Below are 27484 nucleotides of genomic sequence, written 5' to 3'. Positions count from 1 at the left end.
GGGGAAAAGCATAGTATTCTCTCAGCTGCTTCTTTTGTTTTTTTAACAAACTGAGGTCACCTCTCTATGCCTAATAATCCACAGTGTGTGAATAAGGTACACCTAACACACCCCCACCCTACAACTGCATTAGGTCATGCCAGACAGCATCCAGTTTCCTAAAGATGAACAAAAACCTCATCAAAGGGAAACGTCGACAGTCTGAAATGTGATTTTACCTTTTGTGTCGTTGTTGTATTTTAAAAGCGTTTCTTTTTTTGTACATACTATCTTAATATGTAACATATTGTATTGTGTACATTTGGAATTGCTTTCGAGTATGACTAATATGAAAAATGACTGGACTAAAAGAAAAAACAAATAAAAAAACATGGTTGTCCGCCTGAACTCATTTCCCTCGTGGCTGTGTGCTTAAAAGCAGGTTATATGATGTAAATAAACAGAACTATGTTTAAAAAAAAAAATGTGTTTGCGTTTGTGACTTTTGTGTGTGCGCAAAACACATTTTTTACAGTGGAGATGTGCCTCACATTTTGCAGCGCAGGCATCTTAAAATAGGAGCTGACTGGCTCCCCCTAGAGGCTTGAAGAGGAATAAGACATAAAGGGAAATGGAATCTGGAGTGTTGAGGGTCTTTATTTTAATTTATGGGAATGTTTAAATATTTATGGATTCTGTGAGTAGCAGCTGTAATAATGGGATTCTATTAAAACGGATGACCCCACCAAAGTAAAGACACACTTTTCATCACATTCTTAGGCTTTGCAAATGAGCAGCACTTCTCACATGATCAGTAACCAACCTTGTCTGCATGGCTGTCCACAGGCTCTTCAGGAACAAGTCTCACCACTCGCCAGACATTTTGGAACCCCCTTTAGGCATTTATTTGCAAGATATTTCTAAATTAACTTAATAAAAATGTAAGTTACACCTCTACCACCATCTACCCTGCTACATAATTATCCCATCGATTGCAAAACAAATCTCTGGGTGCCATGTCTCTTTGTGTCAGGCCTGCCTAAACTTGTGAAGTTACTAATTTTAACTGGGGGCGGGGTGTAAATATATATTATGTGATTGGTAGCTGTAATGATGAGAAAATTCATTATCAAGTCAGAATAAAGACAAATTTTCTGCAGATCCTTGACTTGCAAAAATAACCACAGTGTGTCTGTATTACAACCTAGAAAATTCAGTAAAATAAACAATAAAATCCCACTTGCATATCTTCCTGTATACCTCCGAGTGGACTAAGCTTTCATAAAGAGCATCTCATCCATATCCCATCCCCCCTTCTCATGTAGTCTTCCATTCAGAGGCCACTGATGCCTTGTGTCTGGCCCATATCGGAATCCTCGCAAGAAATCTGACCAAAGCCACTGACAGCAGCTCCTAGCTGCAGCTTCCTGTGTTTGAGGACAGGCTGAACAACACATGGCAGTCTGATTCAGAACTTCAATTTTTATATTATTTTATTGGAACTAAAAGGTTAACACACAACTGTTAAAATGTTCACGCTGAAATCTTTTTTTTTTTTTTTTGCAAAAAAGTATCTGAAAGGATGGCCCAATTAGCTGCAAGTTCTTCTTGTTCAGTTTCTGGAGGGGGGAGAAAAATAATCCGACATACAATATTTGCTCTTAAAATTAAAAACAGAACAGTTTATGTCAATGGATACCTACAAAGTTGAGCAGAGGAACAAACGGAAATTTCTTTTCAAATACCTCTTTATAAAAAAAAAAAAAAATTTTAAAAAGAAAAAAAAAGAAAAAAAAGAGAAAAATCAAATTTGAAATATTTACAATTCTCCTTGAAAACAATAACCGAATGGGACATTAACAGCTCAAATAGAAAGGGAAACGTCAAATATTTACTTATTTTGTCCAGGTGACAAACTGCTTACAGAAAAACTTATGATAAATTCTTTTAAAAATGCAGTAGTCCCATGTTTTACCTTATCCAAAGGATTTTAATTTGTAGCGACCTGGCCCCTGTCCTTGCTGGGCTGGCTCTTCAGGAGCAGCTCCATGTTTTGGGCTTTCAGTCTCTCCAGTTCCTTCTCCATCTCTTTGACCCGGACCGAGCAGTTCTGACCCCCGGGCTCCACGGCGCGTCTCAGCCGGTTGTTCTCCTCCTCCAACCGGGACATGCACTTCTCCAGCTCCAGATACTCCTTGACCAGCTCCTGCTTGGTCATATTCTGCAGGCTCTCGACGTGATACATCTCGTAGGTCTCGGAAAAGTCTCTTTGGAGGAACTCTCCACCCGCGTTCCCGGGCCTCCCGATGCCATCGCTGCCCCCGCCGCTGCCGTCATCGTAGTCCTGGTCCTCGTTTTCCAAGACCTCATCCTCGCTGCCAGTGTCCTCCATGCAAACCCCGACCCCAGAAGGCCGCCTGACCCCCATCTGGGTGTTGAGGTCGGGTTCCTCTCGGTCGTGCTCGTCCATCAGGAACTGAGTTGTGTTGTAAGGGGCAACCGGGAGCCCTTTGGCGAACATTTCCTCTCTTATGCGCGAAGCTCTGGCAGTCTCCTTCTCTTCTAGGGCTTTCTTTTCCTCCCAGGAAAGTTTGTTATACGGCTTCCAGTGGCGCTTCTTCTTGGAGGTCCTGCGCCTGTGCCTTTTCTTGCCTAGACGCGCATCTAAGCCCGTATCAGAGTCGATGTGCAAACTATCCACTTGTACCTGCAGCCGTCTGTCTTGGCCGTTTTTTCCCTGTGTGGTGTGCTGGTCTCCTGTCGCTCCTTGGATGCTGCGTTTCTGATGAGGCTGAGTTGAAATCGGGCACTTCTGGACCTCGTTTCCGGCTGCTAACCCAGGGCACACCTCCCTCTGCCCGCCTTTCATTTGCCGTAACTTGTCTGTGTTGATATCCTCGCAGTTCTCCGCCCGCTGCTCCTGCTTATGCTCGCTCTGTCGCCCCCTGTCGCCGTTTTGTGGTCCATCATGGTTTCTAGCTGGGAGATGCTCCAACGCGTCTCCACTGCTCCCACCTGAAGGGCTGGCTGAAGTTTTCAGGTGATGGGTCGTCTCCTCTGGCTCAGTCATCCTGGTGTTCCGCTCCTATGGCTCCACTTTAGCACATTTTTAGATGATATTCATGCTCCCGTGACTGAGTTTAAAAGTTCGTTAAAAAGACGTTAATTTGAACAAAAATATTCTACAATCTCGCGTAATCACTAAAGAAACTTTTGAGATTGTTTGCGTTTGTAAACAAACGCGCGCAAAGTAAAAGTAAACTTCCGAACAGTAAACACTTGTTACTCCTCCAAGGGTTTGTCAGAGCAACTGTCGCTAACTACCATTAACTGTTTCGATGCTGTCAGAGTTATAGTTCACCCGGAGACTGCGTTCCGCCGTCACAACAGTGTCCAGTGTGCCGCTCAAGAAGAGGGAGCTCGTGTTTATATACCAGCTCCGCCTCTACCCGTGCGCATGCTACTGCTTTCAACTCCTGATGGATTGTGGGGTATGACGTTTTCGTTTCGACGAAGCCTTGGCGGAGACCTTCGCACCAAACTACATAGCCCACAAGTCTACCATAACTGGCGAGCTTCTTGACCAATCAATTAAGAGGATCTCGAGTCCGCTAAAGCCTACCCTACTCTTTGTTGATTGGACCAGAGAATAATTTTGCTGTTGCTAAGCTCAAGGTATTTTCTGATTGGGCAGATCAATAGTCAATCACAGGACCGTAATCCACGCAAAGAAAGCAGTCCCGGGCATTTTACGGACGCTACTATTTACAAACGAAGGGGTTGTGTTTGCAATTGAAGAACTACAAGTTAATCTGTTTACATTTGAAATAAGTGATTTGCAAACTGGAGCAAATATGCGTGGTTTAAACACACAATAATAGGCTTTGTTTTTATTTACTCATCCAGCCAACATAGGACAAAATTACCCATACAATTAACCCCCCCCTGTATTTTAAGCTACAACAAGAAACTGTCTTGCGGAATCTAGTCCGTCTTCGACGTTCATTTGAGAAACTAAGTAAATACAGCTTATTCAAAACATAAATTTTTGTACATGTCAGCTGCCATAAAAATGCGTTGCTCAGGCGCCATTTGAGAGATTGAATGTTTCCGTGTCAAAAGTCTCTTCTGTGCGGAGTGATATGTTGTGGGGCAGAGGGCCAGGGGAACTCTGGAATCAGCGTAAACAAACGACATTTATTGTGAAGCTGCCGTGGAGAGCGCTGTTCCGAACCCCTCGTTGTTAAAGGGTGGGTCAGGCGATCTCACACTTGCTCAATAATCCTATCAGCAGTTGACGAAGTGGTGTAGATCAGCGTTTGAGTTTTTCCGCGGAGCCAACGTTCTGATACGCAGTGTTAGTTTTACACTGTTGTCTCGTGTTAACGGCTAAGGAGACGCTAGCTAGCTAACGTTAGCCAAACGTTAGCCAACGGGCGCTACGTGTCGTGGCTCCCAAACTAAACACTACACGACTCCACATACATACGAAGCCATACGTACTACAACAAAAATAAACTTAACGTTTAACTCATTGGTCACAGAAAACGCTCCCAGTCGGTGTGAGTATGACGAAAAACGCCATACTGCACTAAAGCTAGGTAAGCTAACGTAAGTTAGCGTACGCTACCGTGTAGCGATAATATAAAAAGTATTAAACCATGAGTGATAGACCGTTTTTAAATAAAATTGTTTGGCTTGTGTCAGTTTGTCGATTCAACTGCAGCAAAGCAAAGCAACTACAATGCGCTGTGATACTGGTAATGATAGCCATCTGCTAACTAGGCCAACGTGTTCATATGGGGCCCGCGTAATTCCTGGGCTGTTTTATTCCGATGTGATTTTCTCGTTTAATTAAAGCGATTAGTGTACACATTTCAAGTACTGCCACAGTTAGTCGAACTTTACAAGTCAGAGTACCGAAAATATACACAAACAGACTGAAAACATTCGTTTTTTGAAACAGTCCTTCACACGAGACGTTTGAGCAACTGTCTTGCTTTCAGGAAGTAGACCGCGCCTGATCTTTCCAGTTTCCCTTTAGTTAACTAGTGTTAGCAAGCTCTAGATGGGTGTAACTCGCCAAACCAATAATCTTCTACACTATTCACAACTTTTCTGTATTGTCGGCTTGTGTGAAATAAACAAATGGAAATAAAATGCTGTGGGGAAAAAGGTTGAAACCTTTATGTGGAATATGTTAATGTGGTTAATTTATTTTGTTTGTTTTCTGATGCACATTATTTACATGTGCATACTACATGCATACATATTTGATGTCACAATGGTTAAAGAGTTAGTCATTATTCCGTGTTAATCCTTAACTGTGCATGCTTCACTGTGTCATCCACAAATTGTGTCCAGTTTTCACAAAGCAGTTTGCTTCCATTAATGGAAGAAGTGGGTTATTCAGTCTGTGGCCTTATGTTGGGTGACTGGTCTCTCCTAACACTGCCAGTGAAGACTGGCTACAAACAACACAGGCCCACTGTTTCTACTAATAGAAGCAGGCAGAGTTTCAGCTTTGGCAAATAAGCAAGGCAAACTGGGAAATCCTTTGAGAGGGGAGGTGATCTGTTCTAGTTAATATGAAACCTAATGACCATGGAGATTGAGAAACAGTACCAGGGCTTCCCATATTCTCAAATCAAGGAGCGGTGCGCAGCTACAGCACCAGAGCTGCTCCTGCATAGATCACAGCTTGTGAGGATTAGCAGGCATGACTTAATCTCTCACCCTGTCCAACATAGTAGTTGCTGCAATTGAGCGGAGATGAAAGATATGTGTAATATACTATTATACGCTGGTGCACGGGCCTGAAGAGGAGGTGCAGGAGGAGTTTGTGCAGACAGCAGGTCCAGATGGGTGTTTTAGTAAGGGAAACAGTCAATCCACCAGCTTCATTAAATGACCAGGTTAAAGAAACATCACCTTAGGCTCCATCCACCCAGCCTACCAAACCTGTACGTGTGTGTTTGCTTTGCACATGGCTGTGACTCAGCTCTGTCACTCTCTGCTCTCTGTTATAACTCCATTACTAAGACTTAATTAAGTTTGCAGGCAGTGCTCTGGTACTGTGAGCACCATCTAATAACCAAAAAATTAAAAAAGACTGCAGTGCAGGTTTTCACTTTCATAACCAACCCTTTAAATCCGTGCAGACAGCATGAACATACTGGCCACAGATGATGAATGTGGCATTACGGAACTGATTGTTGTTGTTGAGAGCTAAGCAGTTACTTTTAATAACCAACAGGGGACGCCAGCTCCTCAGTCACTGGCATTTGAATGGGGAACAGTTTTACTAAAGTGGAAGCACTTCTTTCTGCTCTTGATCTCCATTTAGAGGAAGGTGTTTACATATTTGAAAGTTTGCCTGAACAGTCAGGGTCATATGTTTGCTTTACCTCCTCTGAAAGAAAAGATTTCAGCTGTTTAAATGTTTGCTGAGCCTAGACAAAGGGTAACCTGCTCTTTGCCTGTGGACGTTAATCACGCCACTATATTCATGTAAGTATGCAAGCTTTTTAAAATTTATATATGAAAAGGTAGGTGAAACAGCACAATTTTTCTTTTTGGAATACAGCATGGCATCGGCGCAAAATAAACTCGAAATAAACATTTCAAACAAGTCTATATTTGGGTTTATTTCTTTTATTTACAAAAAACAAAAAGGTCCCATAAAAAGTTTTTTGGTTTTTTTTGAAGAACAGATTTAACCAAAAAGGCTTTGATACGCAACTGTTGAGACTCTGTGCGCACATAGTGCGCTTTAAACCATTTAAACAAGTGTGTATACAAATTAATGTATGGAGGGGGACTTGACCATACCTGATCCACGACCAAGGTCCCTTTACGTTTTCGTTGGGGCAGGAAGAGGAAGAGGAGGAGGAGGAGGAGTAAGGTGTTGGCTCCAGAAGCGTGCGACTCGTTTGGAGTCCTGCGCACAAACATGAGTAGCAAATCTGGGGAGGGGACTCCTGCGGTCGGTTCTCTCTCTCTCTCGCTCGCTCTCTTTCTGCGGGCTGGGGGTCTGTCTGGGGCGGTTTAAGGACACCTGCAGCCTCAGCTTCCTCAAACCCCTAAAGTTACAAGCTTAAGTTTATTTCGCTGGAGTTTATGTAGCGATCATGTTAAGCGTAGGCACCGGCAAGACCAGTCCCAGGGAGCACAGGAGGAAAGTGAATGAGAAGACGACGGACCTCATCAGGAGGCTCGGTAAGGACACCTCCAAATCTGACCTGCTCCTAGGAGTTCACCGTCAGCTCCAGGCTGAAGTGTTTTGTTTTGTTTTTTCGCTCATTGTTGGTACAAACTTAACTGAGGCTTCAGTGATTTTTAGTCACCTTGTTTGTTATGTTGCTTTTTTCTAAGACAGCAATTATAATCGGTAGCTATTTATGCCTTCATAATTCATAACATAGTTTCTCTTAGAAGGCGGTGTAATTCGAGAAATCTTTGCATCTTTCTGAAAAGATGATTCATTTCACCTACTTTCATTGATAATTGCTCACTTCTTATTTACAGATTGTTTGGTTTAATTTGTAGTCTCGTTAATTCGTGTCATTCATTTACTTCCCCCAGTTTACAAAAAATACATTAACAAAACAGGCATAACAGGTTTGCTTTTTTTAAATGATGATGTTCTTAGAAAGTGAGTAATGACCGAGCTTACAGATAATGGCATCAAACAGAAGCGAAGTTCTGAGTATTTGTGGGTGTAGTTACAACGGTCATGTGTTTATGAAGAGTTGCTCACTGGACTACTGCTCTGATTCAGGCTCCTCGCCATTCCCATCTCAGCCTACTCCCCTCACAGTTCAGTCCCGATATGTCACTGCCCCTTCCCAAACTCGCCCCAAAATAGACACTTGCTGAGCAGCCATAGCGCACCTGTCAGAATCTCTGAGAAGACGCTGATTTTCTGGAAGGCTGAACCAGTGTTAACGACGTATATATGCAGGCATACAAAATTAGCTCACAGACAGAAATGTTGGATGAAATCTTTGCTTTTTATTTTATTTCTTTTTTTTTTTCTTTTCAGTTTTATATGTATAAAGGGGACGTATTATGTTTTTTCTCCCAACCCCATATTTTTAACTCCTGGACTTTAGTAGAGTAGCTTTGCATGACTCACTTGTAAATATTTATCTTGAGGTGTTGCACTGGCACAATATGATCCAGTAATAAGCTGTACTATATCAGGGATTTCCACTCTCATTGATGTACAGTGGCACATAGCCAAGAGTAGAAACCGGTCTGAAACTGAGCATTCAGAGCAGCATGAAGCCTGAAACTTTGGCAGTGTTTCACATGAGCACCCAACATTGTAACAGCATAAGCATGAGGAATGCACTCATGACTACCTAATTAGGCACATCTGTTCAACTGCTTATTAAGACAAATAGGTAATCAGCCAATCACCTGGCAGGAACACTGTGCATTTAGGCATGTAGACATGATTAGAACAACCTGCTGACGGTCAAACGGAGCACTGGAATGAGGAAGAAAGGTAATTGAAGTGACTTTGAACATGGCATGGTTGGTGGTGTAAAATGGGCTGGTCTGAGTATTTCTGGTCTGCAGTATCATAATTATTTTTGGTCAGTTTTAAATCATAATTTTAACACAATTACTGAGGAAGTAAAACCAACTCTTTTTCTTAATATCTTAACAAAATAGAGTATTAAGTATTTTATTGGTCAACTGAAACAGGAAGTCCAGTTAGCTGACAAAGAACAGCACAAAGTAATCGAAACAGGAACATATGAGGGAGGCACTGACAAGCTGACACAGTACAGCACAACAATGAGCTAAGAAAACCATAAGGGATTAAATATGCACGTGGGGTAATCAGGGGTATGGAAAACACCCGTTAACACAGCTGAACCTAACTGAAGAAAACGAGACAAAAGATGCAAAATTAAATAAAACACACGAGAAACTAACTAAATAAAACGAGGAATAACTAAACAGAGGCTCTCTAATGCAGGGACGGGGACTAGACAAGATACAGGAAACGCACCAGGAGAGGAAAATGTGAAACTTGGGGGATTACTGATAAACAGACTCCGGATCATGACGTTAAACTCCAGGAAGATAATTATAACAACCCAGAATGGGGCATAATAATTGTTTTATCTGCAGTGGTGTAGTGGTTGCTGGTTTGATTCTTGCCAGAGATACAAGTCTTTTGGGGTTGGCGTCCGTTTAAGAACTCTGTCAAATCAAACATGTGGAGTTATCTGCTGTGGCAGCCCCTAGTGGTAAGGGGGTGGCTGGAAATAACAACTTTATTTATCCTAAAGTCGCTATAGGCCAAAATTGTGATTGAAAGCAAAGACCTTAATAAGTAAAAACAGTATGCAGAAATAATCTCTTATAAATTCAGCTCTTCTTGCATGTTTAGTGAAAACAGAAATGCAGAATTTTAATGTTTTTGCAACAGTGTGTAAACATGGATCCATACTTCTGCAGTGGCACCATGTTTAAACTCTGACACTATGCACAGACCTGTTTAAGCATTACTGAAGTCTGAAACTGTATCTGCGCCTGAAAACGCAACACTGGCATTGCTATATTTGAGTGTCCCACTAATACTTAATAATAAAGCAAGTGAGGTCACCCAAGTAGACTCACCACCACCACTTGTTGTCATAAATTTGTCAGGTGACTGTCCACCCACCACGTTTTAGCCGCTTTCACATCAAAGCGAAAACACCGAATAGTTTCGCAATCTGCAGGCGGGACTGACCTAAGTTCAAAGGTTTTGTGTCATGTGGTGTCACAGGACTGATCCGCCTTCCTCGTTCAAACATTTCTCACTCACAGTGAGCCAAAGTGACGAATGTGGCCTGAGAGGCAGAGATTTGTTAGTTTTGAGATAATCCATGTTTGAATCAGACTAGCGCAAACATGGATAAATATATTCATTGCCACAGACGTCCCCACAGGGGTTTTGGGGGATTTGATTTCAGGGAGAGAGTCTGCGGCTGTTGGCAGCGCTGTTAACGGTGGTACACAGCAATTAGTTTCTTGTGTGAGCCAACAGCCTGCATAAGCCAAGGATTTACAAAACAACATCCATGATGAGTTTCAGTCGGTTTAGACCGAAGAGATGGGACAATTTCACACGTTGCATCTACAAGATGAATGTAAACACGATCGTGAGCTGAGGTGATGTTTTCGGAGGCCGCTGCAGGGAATACGTGGTATCTGTTTGGTATCTGAGTAAACTCAGCTGTAAATCTGAGAGCTTTACATATGCTTTATGTCTGCGATTGTGGTCAACAACATTCCCGGCCAAACAGGTCACAATCAACAAGGTTATCATCTGTTATTCGGTTTGAATGGTCAGGTGTTTAGAAGGATTTAACCTCAGTGGGATCTAACTGAGCCCCAACATACAATAAATAGCATCAGTTGTGTAACAACAGACACTTATTCCGACTGTGAATAACCTTTTTTTTTCTAAATAATTACAGCTCCGCTGTTTTTGTGTGTGCAGGCTCACATTGTAGCAAAGAAAAGAATTGCCAGTTTATTAGACAAAAGGTAAAATATATACTGACGTGTTCAAGCTAAAGTCAGCTCTATTCAACTCCATTCAAATTTCAATTTTTTTTCAAGTTGTGCACTGTCCAAAAGAAAATAGGAATCCCCTTTTCCTTCTACCAAACCATACTGCTCTCACAGTCTGGTTTTCTCCTGCCTATGGGTAAGTCTGCCAACCTCAGGTTGGAAAACAGTAAATCAACAGTAGAGGTTTGACTTTAATGTGGCTTAAAAATCACGATCATAGCCTTGTTAATATGCATTGCAACCTTAAATTGTGCTTTGACGGCATATTTAACCACATATTGGCAAATAAAATGACAGTTTTTTACAAAAGCTCATTTATTTCTCATTAAATATTTTTTTAATATTTTACTGGAATCCAGATATTGTTCAGAGCGAGTGTAGTCGCACACAGTGAGTCCTGCTTACTGTGTGGTCATAACTTGCTTATTAATGAGCAAATAAATGATGTTTCATTCATTATAAGAGACAAAGAGAACGTTTGACTAAAAGCTGCTTGTTTTCGACTGAATACAAAGAGGCTGCTCTGCTTTCATGCTCAACTCTCTGCTGTCCAGAAACCATTGGCAACGATTCTGCATTTCCAAATAACACTCACTTTTTTCTACTCAGTCCTTTTTTGGGGGGTTAGGGGGGGTTCACATCAGGAAATTCCACAGAGAGTCCCGAATCCAAAGAAGGAAAATACGGTTTCCAACTGATCATTTTTCTTCTTTTGAGCTGGAATCTCATCATTTTGCCTAAACACTTTTTGATTTTGGAGATGCAGACTGGATCCCACTGTTTGCCTCCTAGAGGGGACAGCTGTGCGACAGAGCTGAGAAACTTTAATTGGCCCGTATTAAATCTACAGCCCCTATACTTGTCTATCTTTATGCGAGAATCCATGCTAGCTGACTCTTGTGACTGCTGCTATGCTGACAGAAACGTGAACCGTGTCCCGGGAGGAGCTGGTATGTGGGCCTGAGTGAAGAGGACTCATGCAAGCACAGTGCACTGACCAGCTGATATAGTTATTTGGATTTTAATCCTCCTTTCAGCGTTAAAGCTACACTGCTGCTCACAGTGTCAAAGCACCCTCGGAGGAATCTCCATTGCTGAGTTAATTAAAATGTTAATTGTTTTCCGTTATTTGCTTTATCCACTTGCAAGTGGCACAGTTGTAGAGATAGATAATGTCAGTCTGTTGGGTTGAGACGAAAAGATCTCTTCTAACTATTCATTGTATTGTCATGAAATTTCATTTACTTTCATGTTCCCCTGAGAAGGAATCTTATTGGCTTTGGTGTCCCTTTCTCTTTCCTGCATGAACGTTTGGTTAATTGACATTAAATATGCGATGCACACCTCTGTTACCTCCATAGGAGATGAACTGTGTTTTTCAGTCCTAGCTTTTACTGCTTTGACTGAGGAACTCATTTACAGGAGGCAACACTTTTTAAAGCAATGCTCATTAGTAGCATCCCTCTTAAGTAGGCTTTTAAAAACTCAGTGTACAGTACAGCGTCTGGGTTAACTGTCCCAGACACCATTATTTCAGCAAATTATAAATACCTGTCTAGCCATAATTTTGGGATCATACTTTTTCAAAACTACACAACATCTTCTTTACTAACCTTGTATTTTGGATCGTGTCATCCCAGACATTCTCTTGGCTGCAGTTTCGGCAGTTTTATGTCTTCTTCCTGCCGCATTATCACAGTTGCCTTTGCCAACTGGAGAAATTGCAGATGTTGCTCCTCACTGAATGATCCTTGAGTACTTTTATTGAAAACCCTTTATTTCTAAGAGAGTGCCACTGTGCCAGTATTATCCTAAGAATGCCTGATTTGAAGTGGTACAAATATTTGTTGAGCCAATCATGTGGCAGTGATTGCATTATAGTCATGTATACACGGTTAAGATAACCCCCCGAAGGTCAAACTGAGCATCAGAATGGGAAAGAAAGGTGATTGAAGAGATTTTGAATGTGGCACAGTTGTTGGTTCCAGATAAGATGATCTCTGAGTATTTTAGAAACTGATGATCTACTGTGATTTTCTGCACAGTAATTCCTAGTGTTTCCAGAGAAGAGTAAAATATTTCCAGAGAGCAAGACCAACTGCATGACATTATCACGTCAAAATAGACCAAATCTCTGAGTAATGTTTCCAGAAACTTGTTGAATTGATGTTATAACTAGCATATAGGCCGTCACAGGCCCGGCCTGGTATTAACAAGGTGTACCTTGTTAAAAGTCAGCTCATTTGTATGTGTTAATTAGCCAAACTTTACTAACTACCAAAATATAACCGGTGTTTAGTTTTCATCTTTATGCACAAACTCTAGCAGTGCTTTAAAGTTTGGTGATTTGGAACTACTTCAGCCAGAATAAGCTAAGCTTTAGCTTCTGTAGATGTCAGCTAGCTGACTTGTTTACATGTACCTGCTGACAAAACCCACTCTCAGTAAGCGCCTCTTTTTGATGGATATCTGGACTCTATCTTGATTTAAAGATAAGGTTTAACAGTTGTACTTTTTAAAAACCCTTTTAAATTGTCAGTGTTGCCTCAGCGGGTTTTTTTTACTCCGAGTGTGCTGTTACATTAGGCTTATCAAGCAAATTAGCATACTTTTTCTTACAACATCATCATTAAAATCACAGCTTTAATTAATGACTAAATATCTGTTGGTAATAGCTCATTAGCAAAAGGTAGCAAATCAAAATGGCAAACTAAGACAGTAAACATGGTAAATATCAGTAAACACTGACATATGTGAGCATGTTTCGTACAATAACATTAGAACTGGGGCAAAAACACTTCTATGCTACAGACTTTTCAGCCTCTTTTAAAATAGTACACCAACATGCTAAACCGAAATGTTAGACATTTCAGAGAGTACTTTCACACTTATGAAGAGGCTTTTCAGAAGCACACCAAACTGTACCAAATTTCTTAAATCTGTGGATAGGGCTGCTCAATTAATCGAATTTTAATCACGATTTACGATCTGGGCTTTTCAACGATCATTAAAAATGACTGAGCCATTATTAGCCCCTCCCTCGTGCTTTACTCTCGCGCTGCTCCATGTGGCAAATCGAGCGCACCTCTCACCTCTCTATTTTATTTAGGGTTCCGGAGTCTTGTTTTGTGTTATGCTATTTATTGCACCAAGAGCACACTGCAAGTTCAATAAACACAGATTTTGACATTTTCATTTTATTTTGTATTTGCAAACTCACTTTAAGTATCCACTTAAAAGTCATTAGAAACATGTTATTGTTAACTCTTTTCCTGTGAGAGCTAGCCGCAATAATTTGTTTTGCATATGAAACTGGAGGAGTTGTACTTGCATCTTTGCCATCAGCTTGTTCCTCGGCCTACGGGTTTCCTTCCACATTAAAGCTTTTGCAGAAAATTGCCATAAAAAGGCGCTTGAGGAACAAAAACATAATATTCCAGAAACACGCTTTGCCGATCCGATCAGCTGTTTCGTAATCACTTCCCACATTTGAAACAAGATTGTCAGCCCGAACTGTCACATGTCCGACATTTCCCTGTCGAAAACCGGAAGTGACGTCATTTTCGCAGAAAATGTAGTTTTTTACTTGTAGGCCTTAAAAGCCTATACTGGTGTTTTTATAAGTCATGTTTGACTCTATACTTTTCTGAATAGTTTCTGGAATGCTTAGAACTCGAATTGCACTGCTGGAAATAGTTTATTTTGATGCACATGCTGTTTTCTTTGCAAATTTGCATCATAGGATTGTTTTTCGTTTTTCCTGCTGTATATAAAAATTGGTGTATTTCAAAAATAAAACTATGAAGACACTCAAAATAAATTTCCTGTTGTTATAAACTATTTTTTTGCAACTTTTTTGTATTTAACACTTAGACCCCCACGGATAGTCATTTGGCCATTTTCTACCTTTAAAACCCGGCGAGCAGCCAAATGGCTTTTAGCTAAGCTTTAGCTTCAGCCAAGTGGAAGCTAAATTGTCTAGTCATTCATATGTAAATTGGGTCGTTATCTGGGAATTCTGGAGGGAGGGGAGTGGGGGTGTGTGATTGAGGGCCATCTAAGTTTGCCATCTTAGGGAGAAATCAACACACATGGGTATATGTCCTTTGTTGCTAAGATTTATTGATAAAAACAGTACAAAAAACCAACCATTTGTACACATATTTACAAATAATAATAAAAAGTGAGTGAGTACATTTCAACATTTTCAGCAATCACTCACAATCCTGGCACTGCCATGGTATCTGTAGTTTGCATTTACCACATGTGTATCTGTTGCAGTGAACACATCGCACAGTGGCATGATTGTTCTTGCATTTGTGTGTTTGTGTCCCAAACTTGTCAGGTTTACTTGCAATATACTGCAGGAAACAGCACCGAGTCTTTGATGGGAAAAGCTGTTCATCAACGGTGATATGTAGACCAGGGTTGTAGCACGTGATGCAGTTGGTGACAAATGATCCCCACACACTGGAAATTGCAGCGAACTTATCAGTCTTTGCTCGATCACTGCGGGTGGAATTGTCATCAAAGCGTAGGTGTTGCATGATGTCTTGGAAGCGGTTTCGTGCCATAGTTCCAATTATCTGTGGGTTTCCCAGGTTTGCTGACCAGCAGTCACTACCAAAAGGAAGCCAAGCCCTGTCACCCTTTACAACAAAACAAAATGTTGAAATGTACTCACTCACTTTTTATTATTATTTGTAAATATGTGTACAAATGGTTGGTTTTTTGTACTGTTTTTATCAATAAATCTCAGCAACAAAGGACATACACCCATGTGTGTTGATTTCTCCCTAAGATGGCAAACTGAAACACTCCAAGTTGGTGACTTTTGGAGATTTATTTCCCTGGATGATTGAGAATGCATCAAGATGAAACACAAAAGGAAGTGCACAGCTTTTAGCAGCTCCCCCACGCCCTCAATCACACACCCCCACTCCCCTCCCTCCAGAATTCCCAGGTAACAACCTAATATACATATGAATGACTAGCCAATTTAGCTTCCACTTGGCTGAAGCTAAAGCTTAGCTAAAAGCCTACCAGCCATTTTTTGAGGGATAAGCCTCTTAAATTTCCCCAAATAGAAATATATATTGTTACGGCCCTAGCAGGGCCTCCTCCTGAAGGTGCCTGTGTGGGCGTGTCCCACTACCTCCTGCCTGAGATGCCACCTTTCCCTCCGGCGCAGCTGACTCCCATCAGCAATTAAGGGTATTTAAGCCCCGTGCAGGGTGAGCTCTGGGCCAGAGTGCCATTTTGTGTGGGTACAGCTAGTGAGCTGAGTGTTTGCGGTGATTTCTAGCGATTTCCAGCTAGTGAGCTGTGTAGTGTGGTTTCCAGCTAGTGAGCTGTGTAGTGTGGTTTCCAGCTAGTGAGCTGTGTAGTGTGGTTTCCAGCTAGTGAGCTGTGTAGTGTGGTTTCCAGCTAGTGAGCTGTGCTTTCCTTTTGACTTTTTGCTTTATTTGACCAACGCCTGAGTTTTTGTTTGTGTTTTGTTTGTGTTTGATGGTGATAGCGGCTTGTCCGTCTCTTTTAGTTGAATTACTTCAATAAAACTGTTTTATTTAACTGTTTCGCCTCCTTGACTCCTTTTTCTGACCCGGTCACTTTTGTTACTTCCCCCTCACCGCCTAGACCCCCCCAGGGGAACGTAACACAAGTGGGGGCTCGTCCGGGATCTTTGAAAAGGGAATTCTGTGTTGGATTTGGGTTTTTTTTTTTTGATTATCTCACTTTGTCACCTTTTAGAGATTCACAACTTCCCAGTTTAGTTAGGTGAGTGTCCAGCTGAGCTTTGTTTTAAGTTCTTCCTTCGGGCACTCTTTTGTTGTTTTGCCTTTTTTATTTTCGGAGTAATCCTGGGCGGGGATTAGTTCCCTGTTGGGGGTAGGCAATTCAGGGCCCCGGTCGCTGAAGTTCTGCCTTTCAAGTTGCCTCGAGCCCAGCACGCTCCAGAAGATAGGTAGGCAAGTTTGTTGTGCTCAGGAACTGGGTAGGTCGTGTGTTGTATGGGTGTGTGTAGCAGAAGGTAAGTTGGTCAAGGAGAAAAAGTTGTTCGGTTACCATTAATTGTTGGCTAGCCTGTGAGAATTGGCACAGGTGCGTGTGTGGTGGTGTGGTTTTTTTTTTTTTTTTCAGGCTGGAATGGCGTTCCAGTTGAATCAGCTGGAGCTGACGAGCACTGGGCCTACATCTGTTGGTGAACAGGTGTCCAGAGGCTCGTTTATGAGCAATAACATCCACCTGGTTCCCGTTTTCTGTGAGTCCAATGTTCATAGCTTCTTTATTGCCTTTGAACGCATAGCGACCGCACTGCAATGGCCTCAGGACATGTGGTGCGTGATGTTACTATGTAAGTTGACAGGTAAGGCTCAGGAGGTTTGTTCTGCTTTGTCAATGGAGGACTGCTTAGTTTATGAAAAGCTTAAAAGTGCTGTCCTCCAAGCCCATGAACTCCTACCTGAAGCCTATAGGCAGAACTTTCGAGGTTTGGGGTTGGCACAGGGTCAGTCCTACCTTGACTTTGCTAGGGAGAAGGCAAAGCTCTTTGATAGGTGGTGTTCTGCGAGCCAGGTTAACGACGTGGGGTCCATACGTGAGCTTATGCTGGTGGAAGATTTTAAAAACTCCGTTCCTGAGTCTATTTCTTGTTATTTAAGTGAGCAAAGGGTTTCCACTTTACAGCGGGCTGCCATACTGGCAGATGAGTTTACCCTAACTCATAAAACAAACACGGTGGAATGTGACATCCCTTCTCATGGTAACACATCTTGGAGAGCTAGGAGGGAGCCAGCTAACAAGGCTGAAAAGGTTGTGGTTTCGAGACCCAAAACGAAGCTTTGTTTCTTCTGCCACAACCCTGGACACGTCATTGCTGACTGTTCAAAATTGAAACTCAAACGGAAAGCCGACTCAAAGCAAAAAGTGCCTGCTTTGAGAAAAGCTAGTCGTGGTTCTCAAACCGACCAGGTTGGCAGGCCTAGTAAAAGGCTACACTTGGAGCATAATTGCTCAATCGTGTCATGTAGTCAGTGTGAGAGGTCACCTAACCCTGAGCTGCTGCTGGTTGACAATGTCCCAGTTCCTCAAAATGACCTGCAGGTGGACAGATCATGTATAACACCACCACTCAGACCTGCACCCCTGACTAACAAACATGCCAGTACCCGTGACCTGAGCAATCATCTGAAAACTGTTGCAGTAAGGTTTTCTGACTGCCTGCTGTGTTCTCCACATGTGATGGCTCAAAGCCCTAGCTATCACATGAGACGTTGTTTTGAGGGTCTGCGGCCACCCTCAGTAAGTATTTTGAACCCATTGAGATGGGGTTGGCAGCTTCCGCGGGCAATGCCTAACCGTTGCTACGCGGTTTGGTAGGTGGAAAGCCTGCATTTCGTCCTGACACGGCTATGGACTCACTTTTTGTTATTGTGATTTGACAAACCAGGGGTTTGCATTTATGGGAGGGGGTGTTACGGCCCTAGCAGGGCCTCCTCCTAAGGGTGCCTGTGTGGGCGTGTCCCACTACCTCCTGCCTGAGATGCCACCTTTCCCTCCGGCGCAGCTGACTCCCATCAGCAATTAAGGGTATTTAAGCCCCGTGCAGGGTGAGCTCTGGGCCAGAGTGCCATTTTGTGTGGGTACAGCTAGTGAGCTGAGTGTTCGCGGTGAGTTCCAGCTAGTGAGCTGTGTAGTGTGGTTTCCAGCTAGTGAGCTGTGTAGTGTGGTTTCCAGCTAGTGAGCTGCGCTTTCCTTTTGACTTTTTGCTTTATTTGACCAACGCCTGAGTTTTTGTTTGTGTTTTGTTTGTGTTTGATGGTGATAGCGGCTTGTCCGTCTCTTTTAGTTGAATTACTTCAATAAAACTGTTTTATTTAACTGTTTCGCCTCCTTGACTCCTTTTTCTGACCCGGTCACTTTTGTTACTTCCCCCTCACCGCCTAGACCCCCCCAGGGGAACGTAATATATATCGATATATATATTATTATATATCATATATATATCTATATATATATATATATATATAATTATATATATATATATATATATATATATATATATATATATATATATATATATATATATATATTACACAAAACGATTTTCAACTTTTTTTGTAGTTTATTGCACTTTTTTGCAATTAATGTAATTACTATGGACTTAATGCATACATATTATTAAAATATGGGCTATAACAGTTGTATTGATGTATAGCAACTTGAAGTGCTCCCAAAAATGGCACTACAGCATGTAAAAAAAAAAATATATATATATATAAATATAAGCTCTGGCGGATTTGGTTCTATGGTAGGTCTTAAAGGGTTAAATAAATATCGTCAAATAATCGAGATCTCAGTGAAAATAATCAGTGATTATCATTTTTGCCATAATCGAGCAGCCCTATCTGTGGATATGGCCACACTTGGGGACTTGCAGCTACTCGCACTTTGCATTGTGGGCAGATAATAAAATTATACAGGTAGTAAAACAAGAATGTGGCTGTAGCGGGAGAGGGAATAATAAAAAGTGAAGCAGGAGGTTGAGAGAGAGCTAGTTAAGGCTGTTTGGGTAGCTTAGCGTGGTCACTGACCTGCAGTTAATCAGGTCCTTGTGCTGTGCTTGTGGGAATGCCTTGCATGTGGTAACAGCTTGGAAAAACAGGCTTGTTATGGACGGCCTGGCAGGGGGAGTTCTTTGTTTTCAACCCTGATGGGGAGAAATCCATGGTTTCACCCAGTGCGCTTTCAGGGATAGGGAGGGAGTGGAGGGCAGTTTCTGTTTGCTATAACTTTGGGGGTCCATTACTTACTCCAGAACTTGGCACTGACACGATGAGGACTGTGATTTAAGAGCTAAAGAAACAAATGAAGCCCTTTCTTTAGACATGAACAGAAAAGACTAAAGCCTGAAGAATAATTTGAGCAGTGAGTGAGAGCTGGTTTTGGCTGTTTCCTTCAGCAGTACTAAAAGGGAAGGTTCCATAAGAGAGCCCGTTTGTTCTTGCAAAAGACTAAACATGCCATGGCTGAATGCTGTTTAACACCTGTGTTAGTTGCATTACTATTGCCTAGTAACGCAACTAACCTATGCCTATTCAATAGGCTATTTGCAGCAACCAAGTTCTTAACATAACTTTTTAAACCAGTTGTTTGAAGTATTTACATATTCAGATACATTTACTTTATTAAGAATCCGTTAAAGTGAAAGTTAAAACATTTTCAAACCCTCCCGATGAGAACTGTAACAACTTAACCTTTTAACCTCACATTTACTGAAATGATTAACTAAATGAGAAAGCAGCAAAGTCACAAACATGCATAATTTAAAGGAAACACTCCTTACTACTATAAATACATTTAAAAAAAAACCTGTTGAAATACACAGTGGAAAAGTATTTGACCTCGTCCTGATCATCAAGCAAAATGTAAAATTAGACAAAGATAACCTGAGTAAATACAAAATGTTGCTTTTAAATGATGATTTAATAATTAATTAATTAAAATAAATCTATCCAAACCTACTTGGCCCTAAGCATAGCTGGACTGGCCATCGAGCATACTGGGCATTTGCTGGAGTTATTCTGTCTTTACGCTGTCAGCTGCCTCTTCTTTGCTCATTCTTTGCTCATTTTTTCCCCTCCCTCTCCTGTTTCTACTTCAATGAACACGATCATGAAACTGATCAATGATCAGCTGATCAGCTTTTCTCTCTTGTTTGTTTATCGCCCACTTTGCGCCAGAAAGAGGAAACCAGCGGATGTCGCGTTAAACAACAGCTCCACGTTTAAGCTTGATCAGCTGTTGTTAGAATTTATTTAATATTAATTTCAAGTATCAGCTGATGTTTGCTGGAACCACAGCTGTTAAGCTGCTGGTCATGATATGGTTTGGATATGTGGTGAGAGGGAAACATGAAGATGAAACCAGGAGATGTCCTTACTGAATCATCAAGCTGAACAGGTGATGGACAAACAGGTTTACCTTTTAGGTGACATGAATGAGTTAAAGGGAAGTAATGAACTGTTTCGGAGAGACAAATAACACCAGGATCCTTTTTTACGCTGACAGCTGGTAACTATGCAGGGGCGGATCTAGCAAAGTTTTGCCAGGGGGCCAGGTAGGGCATTAACAGGGAAAAGGGGGCACAAAGAAATATGTTCTTATTCTCATTTAAAATGTCTCGCTTTTATTAAATAATTATCTGAAGATTACAACCAAAGTTTTTATCTGACGTAAAATGTATAGAAATCATACATATACCAACAAGACAGTGTCCATCACTTTCACAACAGCGTCTGTTTTCATTCAAAGGCTTTATGGCTTTTCCTGTAATACCTGGGGGGCCGGTCTCTAGTCAAAATGCCCGGGCCAATTTTTTGTTCCAGTCCAGCCCTGGCCCTAAGTGAAAAAGCAACTGCTCCCGGAATCTAATAACTGGTTGTGCTACTTTGACAGGAACAACTGCAATCGAGCATTTGCAATAACTGACTGAGTCTTTCACGTCACTGTGGAGGAACTTTGGCCACCAGATTCAGGTCATGAACTGATGGCTGGATTTCATCTTTCAGGATTTTCTGGTAGAGAGCAGAGTCCAGGGGTCCATCAGTTTTAACAAAGCAGCCTCAGCCCATTATACTACCACCGCCATGATGTTCTTTTTATGAAATGCTGTTAGTTTTATAGCAGATCCAACAGGACTCATACCTTCCCGAAATGTTGTCTTGTCTGTACATAGAATATTATTTCCAGTCTTGGGGACCATCAAGATGTTTTCTGTCAAATGTGAGACAAGCCTGTGTGGTTTTCACCTTGGAACTGTCCCATGGATACTATTTTTGCCCAGTCTTGTAGATCATGGTGTGATAGGTTGCTTTTTGAGATTTTCTTTTTTTAGACTACTTTACTTTGTCAGACAGGTTCTATGTAAATGATTTTTTGATTCACTGGGTCTGGTTGTAGTTAGGCCTGTGTCATGTGTTGCTGTGTGGCATCCAGAGGTGTGGACCCAATATGCGGGACTCAGATGGAGAACTGAACCTGACAGCAGCTTTATTGCTGAATATGCAGGAAACAAGGATACAAGGAACTTAAACTGAACACACCGGGGAACACAGGTGAACTAAATCAGGCTAACGAGCAAAACTCAACACAACACACATAGGACGAGAGGCAGGAAACAAGCTCCAGACACACAAACTTGATCCAGGGAAGAAAGTAAACAAATGGAGACAAGACTGAGGGGATACGGCACTAAAACGACTGGACACGGAGAAACCAGACAGACAAGGGGACACGACTGGAGAAACAGACAGGGACCATGTGAAATAAAAAAACAGGTGATGAAGTAAACAGGAAACAGAAATGCAGACTAGACACAGACAAAAGTAAACAAATACAGAGACGGAGACTGGACACAAACAGACAGAGAAACAACCAAGGAAACAAGACTAAGACAGAGTGGACAAAAAAGGGAACTGACTCAGCCAAAAAAGAGACTTAAAAACTAGAATTATAAGCACTGGGTGGAAAAATACTAAACACCAAAGCACTAGGCAAATAAAAAGTTATCATTATAAGTAATAATCACATATAAATCCAGAAGCGAATCAAAAACTCGCAAAGCTCAAAACACACAGATTCTAACAGTCTACGTGTAGCTCTTGAAATAATTGAATTCACCTTTTCAAAACATAAAGTTAATCACAGTTCATTCATGGTTTAATGAGAGGGGCAGACTACTTCATCACATAGGGTCAGGTTGGTTTGGATAGCTTTTCCCCCTTAATAAATCAAATCATCATTTAAAAACTGCATTTTGTATTTACAGGGGTTGTGTTTGTCTAATATGAACAATTCATTGATCTTAAATTTAAGTGTGACAAATGTGCATTTAAAAAAAAAAATACAGTAAGAAAGAAAGAAAATAAAAGATGAAGTGGGCAGTTTTCACACTCTGAGCCCTCTGTGGGTCTCTCATATTTGAACCTTCTGAATGAGAGTGGAAAAACTGCTGTGTTTTCTGCTTTGTAAACAGACACTGCTTCAGCCTGAGCTGTGGATTTATTTTCATTCCCAGTTGCTTCTGCCATTAATGAATAATTTAGTCTCAGATAAGTCTTAAAGTCTGTTATGTTACAATAAAGGGCTTTTAAAATTTTCAATGCGTTTTTTCTTCATTGATTATATGGCCTGACCAGTTCCACAGCCAAGTGGTGATATATGCTTACTATCTAAGGCACCACTGAAATTGTGAATCTTGCATCTCCAGTGACGTTAATAGCGAGGAAACACTAATACGAGCAATACAGCTGGACAAACATTTTCACAAGCCGTCCATACTCCAGCTGTTATAGCAGCTTTCATTCCTGCTGCCTTTTGGCCTGCTCCTGCCCCCGGAGAGAAGTAAATCTACAAACTATCATGACTGAATTACATCTCATTGATCAGCTTTCTTTTAAACTGACAGTGGTTTATTCACCCTAAAGAAAACAGATAAATACTACTAAATGATAAAGTCATGGTTTTTTTTAGATGATCCATGAACGCTTGACTCACACGCCAAAAGCACCGGTCATTTTTTCCAAGGTTTGTATATATAACACAGCCCAAGGTTTTGGATATAAGAAAAGATGGGTTGAGCATATTTGTCCAAGTATTTGTTCAAGGTCAGTTTTCAAGTAAATAAGATGGCTGAATGAAAGGCAGGCATTTTTAAAACCAGCAAACACTCTCAAGCTCTCAAAAAGCTCAAAGGATAAACAGAAAAGGACTGAATAAAGCAGATAAACACGAAAGCAACTATAAAGTCACATTTTTTAAAAAAAATTAGGTGATGACATCTAAGTACTGAGACACATAAAAAAACACATTTTATTTTACAATATTTCTGAGATTATTTCAAGATGGAGTGATATTTTAGTCATGCTAGCATCTAAGGCCCCAATCACAGAGGCCTACAGATCAGTCTGTGACCATCTAATAGGGAAAAATGCATGTATTGTGCAACCAGTTGGCAAGCAGCTGGTGGGAGTTGCTAGTGTTAATTTGATTACAATGCTATACCAAAAACCTCATTTTGATTGCTTTCACTAGCAGTTTGCTGTGGTTACGGCAGTTTGGGTGTAAGATGGCAGCTTATCTGTAAACACAAACTGCTTGCCAAGTGGTTGTGAAACTGTAATTGTGTTGCAAATTGGAAACGGACACCATTCACCTTCAAAGTCAAAGCTACACCTGTTGCAATGTGTTGGCTTCAGCGCTGACGTGGAACTTTTACTCTGGAGGTGAACGTTCTACATTTCTGGTTTCCACCACACTTTTTCAAATTTCACTACCATTTAGAGAGTAAATAGTGAGTGTTTTCAGACAAATCAGCATCTTTCATGCAAACCACAGGTAACCACAATTATCTGCTAGCAACCAAAGCAATCACAACAAGGTTTTTGATAGAGCACCCTCTATCAAAACAACCAGAGGTTTCCAAAAGGTTGCCAAACACTCTCTAGGCCTAAGTGACTGATGGGTAAGATAGCTAGGCATGCTAAAGCTGCAGAAATGGCACATACTACAGTTCTGAAAATGTAAACAGTGGTTTAGGTTGAGTTAAGTCTCCAATGACTTTGTTTGGGCTTTTTAAAAAAAGCATATCCTGTGTTATCCTCTTAATTTTCATTTACTCTAATATGAGGCTCAGTGGATTGCATGGATGTAATGAACATTTAGTCTCCCTAGTTATAAATGGGGGAAGAAAAAAAAAGTTCTTGAGGAAATGGTGTGTGGACAGATTTGTTTGCTTTCACTGCCAGCGCTGCTGGCTTACTGATTTGCTCTGCAGGAAGAAATGAGCAAATAATAAAACAGGCGATTTAAAAAGACCAGCCAGGATATCACTGTGTTTACAGGTCCGAAGGCTGATTGCTGTATGTAGCTGAAGTAAAAAGATGAGAACTGCCTTATTTTTTTTAAAATGTTATTTTAGTATTATTTTAAAACTCTTTTATGCAATATCAAAATTAGCGACTTTTGATCAGTTTCCACCATCACAGTGTCTTAAAGCATGTTCAATCATCCAGGTAAGTAACTCCCAAAAGGTTGATTCTGTTCACCTGGTCGTTGCATTTTCAGTGTGAGAAATGTTTCGTCACTCATCCAGGTGACTTCTTCAGTTTCAGCTGACTGAAGGTTTCCCCAACCTTATAAACAGTACACGGCACAATGACTGAAACTGATAATTTGCATATTAATGATCAAGGAGCTGACCTCACAGCCCATTGTTCAGTCAGAGGGCTAGTTTCAGTTATTGTGCAAATGTACTGTTTAAAAGGTTAAAAGTAATTAGAAATATCACATAGCAGAGTAGCCACATGTGATTTAATTTTTTTTTACACCTATTAGTAATGCTGATGAATCTATGGTTCATATGCAGTCAGTTTTAAAATGAGGTTCAAATATGTTTTGCAGCTCCACACAGAACTTGTTGGGCAAAAGTTACTCAATAATTGTTCTTTTGATAGTAACGGTTGTTGACCCCAGGATATGTCTCTACACTCCTTACATGGAATGACACAAAATTTTGTAGACCCTTTATGGCTTATTGTCACATTTGTAATGCCTCTGGCTGAATGTCATGAAGTGTACTTTAGAGGTGATCCCTTTTGCTTCATCTAGGTCAGACTTTTGATCAAAACCGATGAGATTCACATCAAACACGGGCAATGATGTCTTGAGCTTTTCACTGAAGTTAATGCATGTTGCATGCTAACAGTACGTACTCAGAACCCATAGTTCACTTCATAAATCCACTACAGACTCACATGCATAATTTGTGACTCTCCATAGGGTAGTTTTGTCTTAATTCAAACTGCTAATTGTGTACTTATTGGAAATGATGATGATAACAAAACACTAGCTGCTGCATTTAGCAAACATTTAACACTTGTCAAGCTACTGACCAAACTCGTTAGATATTCAGTGTAGAAGGTAAGTTTGTGTGCATAAACTTTAAACAGCAGCACTTCAAGCCCTTATAGAAATCTTCTTCTGTCAGTCTTGATGCATAAACATAGTAAACATTATGCTGTTTGCGTGGGTTCTCTGCAGGTACTCTGGCTTCCTCCCACAGTCCAAAGACATGCAATTAGTGGAGTTCGGTTAATTGGTAACTCTAAAGTTGTGAATGTGAGTGCGAATGGTTGTCTGTCTTTATGTGTTAGCCCTGCGACAGACCAGCAACCTGTCTAGGTGGTACCCTGCCTCTTGCCCTAAGACAGCTGGGATAGGCTCCAGCCCCACTGCAACCCTCAAAAGGATAAGAATGGAAGAGAATGGATGGATGAATCTGTAAGCACTGTCATTTTGTGCTAAGCATTTCAGTTAAAGCATTGCACTGTCATTTGTCTAAAGTTTCATAAAAGTATGCCCTGTGAAGCTTGACTCACTAAATAACTGTCAGGGGAAAAAAAATCATACTGGAGTGTTTATTGAACCTTCTGACAAAAAAGAAAGAAATGAGATATCAGTTTGCATATGTGACTTTTAATTTCAGTACCAGTTTTACTGCATCTGGCATTTGTGCAATCTATTGCCCAAAAATGTAATGTGCAATTAATTTTAAGTTTTGTTGATGATGATTTAGAGGTCTCAAACACTGACATAAACTCCTGTATCAAATATAATATGTTTGGCATTAGAGTTAAGGAACTTGGGAAAACAGATGTGCACTTATGAACCTGATTAAACTGATCAAACAATAGGCATGTATGTGACAAGACAAGCTGAACTTAAGTTGCTGATGATGCATTTGCACAGTGTCAACCAGAGTCATGCATGCATTAACAGCTCTGTTTTGTGAATGTGTGTATTCTCCAGGGCTTCATGAAAATGAGGACATACGCGTGATGATGGCAGGTTCCAGCATGCTGAAAGTTCGGTCTACAAGTTGGCAAAGGAACCGAAGCATGCGGCTGCTGGAGGACGGACTCACCGTGTGGTGCGAGTCCAAGAGCTCCCGCAAAGGCAAAGCCCAGCAGACATGTAAGTTTGTCTGAAATCCAGCGTTATGGTCAGAGTACTCTGTAAGGAGAGCTCAGTGTGTGGCGGGGTGGAGGGCTGGCTTGAGCAGACATCATGACCTAATGAAGAGGAGAAGTGAGCTAGTTATGAATAGGAGTTGAGGAGGAAAAGGAGCTTTGATTGTGAGCATGAGTGAACTAATACGATAAATAGAAAGGAAACTTAAGTAATGGAAGAGTGTACGTGAGAACAGCGCAAACTGAATTATATTTAAAGCAAGCAACGTAAGCATCCCGCCATTAGTCCAATAGAAACTGAGATGTGATTCAGTGCGCTCATTCAGCCTGCACATTGTTTGGGGTTGTTGAGCTGCTTTATCTTGGCTCTGTCTTCTGCCCTCTCCCCTACTTTGCCCATTTAAAGACAGTTCTAGTTTCTCTGGTAACTGAGGAGGGTAATCATGTGATCTGTAGTGGTTATGACTTACCAATTCAAGCTTCCTAATATACATTTAATAGTCTTACTGACACTTAGACCTCCGACAGAAATGGGCATGAGCTCTTTGATGGGATCAGTTTATAATTTACCAGCGCATAAAACTGGATTTAGCTTCTGAGACTGAAAAGTAAAGCCAGTGCAGAAATTTCTTAAATGTGCATTTATTCCTTTAGTTTCAGAAAGCATTAAGATTATTTGAAAGTCCTCAATAGAACATTATGGTATCAGTAGCCTAATTTAAGTATTATTTAACAGAAAATGCATGGTATGCTTCAGGGTGTGACTAACTTGTGATAGGCCCTTTAAATATCACTCCAGTGATTGTTTGACATGTGGAAGGAGAGTGTAGCTGCTCTCTAGAAAGTCAACACAGAGGAAACATGCCTGTAGGTTACCCTGGTTGAGAGTGGTA

At 41.1% G+C, this 27484-nt stretch overlaps 2 protein-coding genes across 5 annotated transcripts in view; one reads left to right on the top strand and one right to left on the bottom strand.

The window, feature by feature from the left end:
• Window positions 1-32: 32 nt before the first annotated feature.
• On the bottom strand, window positions 33-3375 carry hexim1 (HEXIM P-TEFb complex subunit 1). Its single transcript, XM_040045064.1, has one exon. It carries the CDS (start codon window positions 3047-3049, stop codon window positions 1970-1972), a length of 1080 nt encoding a protein of 359 aa, XP_039900998.1. The 5' UTR covers window positions 3050-3375; the 3' UTR covers window positions 33-1969.
• A 478-nt stretch (window positions 3376-3853) lies between these two features.
• The window catches only part of plcd3a (phospholipase C, delta 3a), a 37330-nt gene continuing 13699 nt past the window's right edge, over window positions 3854-27484 (top strand). The window contains exons 1-2 of one of the 4 annotated variants that reach the window (XM_040044961.1): window positions 3854-6489; window positions 26431-26595. In XM_040044961.1, coding sequence (XP_039900895.1) covers window positions 26460-26595 — 136 coding nt within the window. In that variant the 5' untranslated portion in view covers window positions 3854-6489; window positions 26431-26459. The other 3 variants (XM_040044937.1, XM_040044946.1, XM_040044954.1) reach the window with 3 other exon arrangements.

The sequence above is a fragment of the Simochromis diagramma genome, unplaced genomic scaffold, assembly GCF_900408965.1.
Source record: "Simochromis diagramma unplaced genomic scaffold, fSimDia1.1 OVJJ01000321.1, whole genome shotgun sequence".
NCBI classification, from domain to species: Eukaryota; Metazoa; Chordata; class Actinopteri; order Cichliformes; family Cichlidae; genus Simochromis; species Simochromis diagramma.
This window is presented reverse-complemented; position numbering and strand designations above follow the sequence as displayed.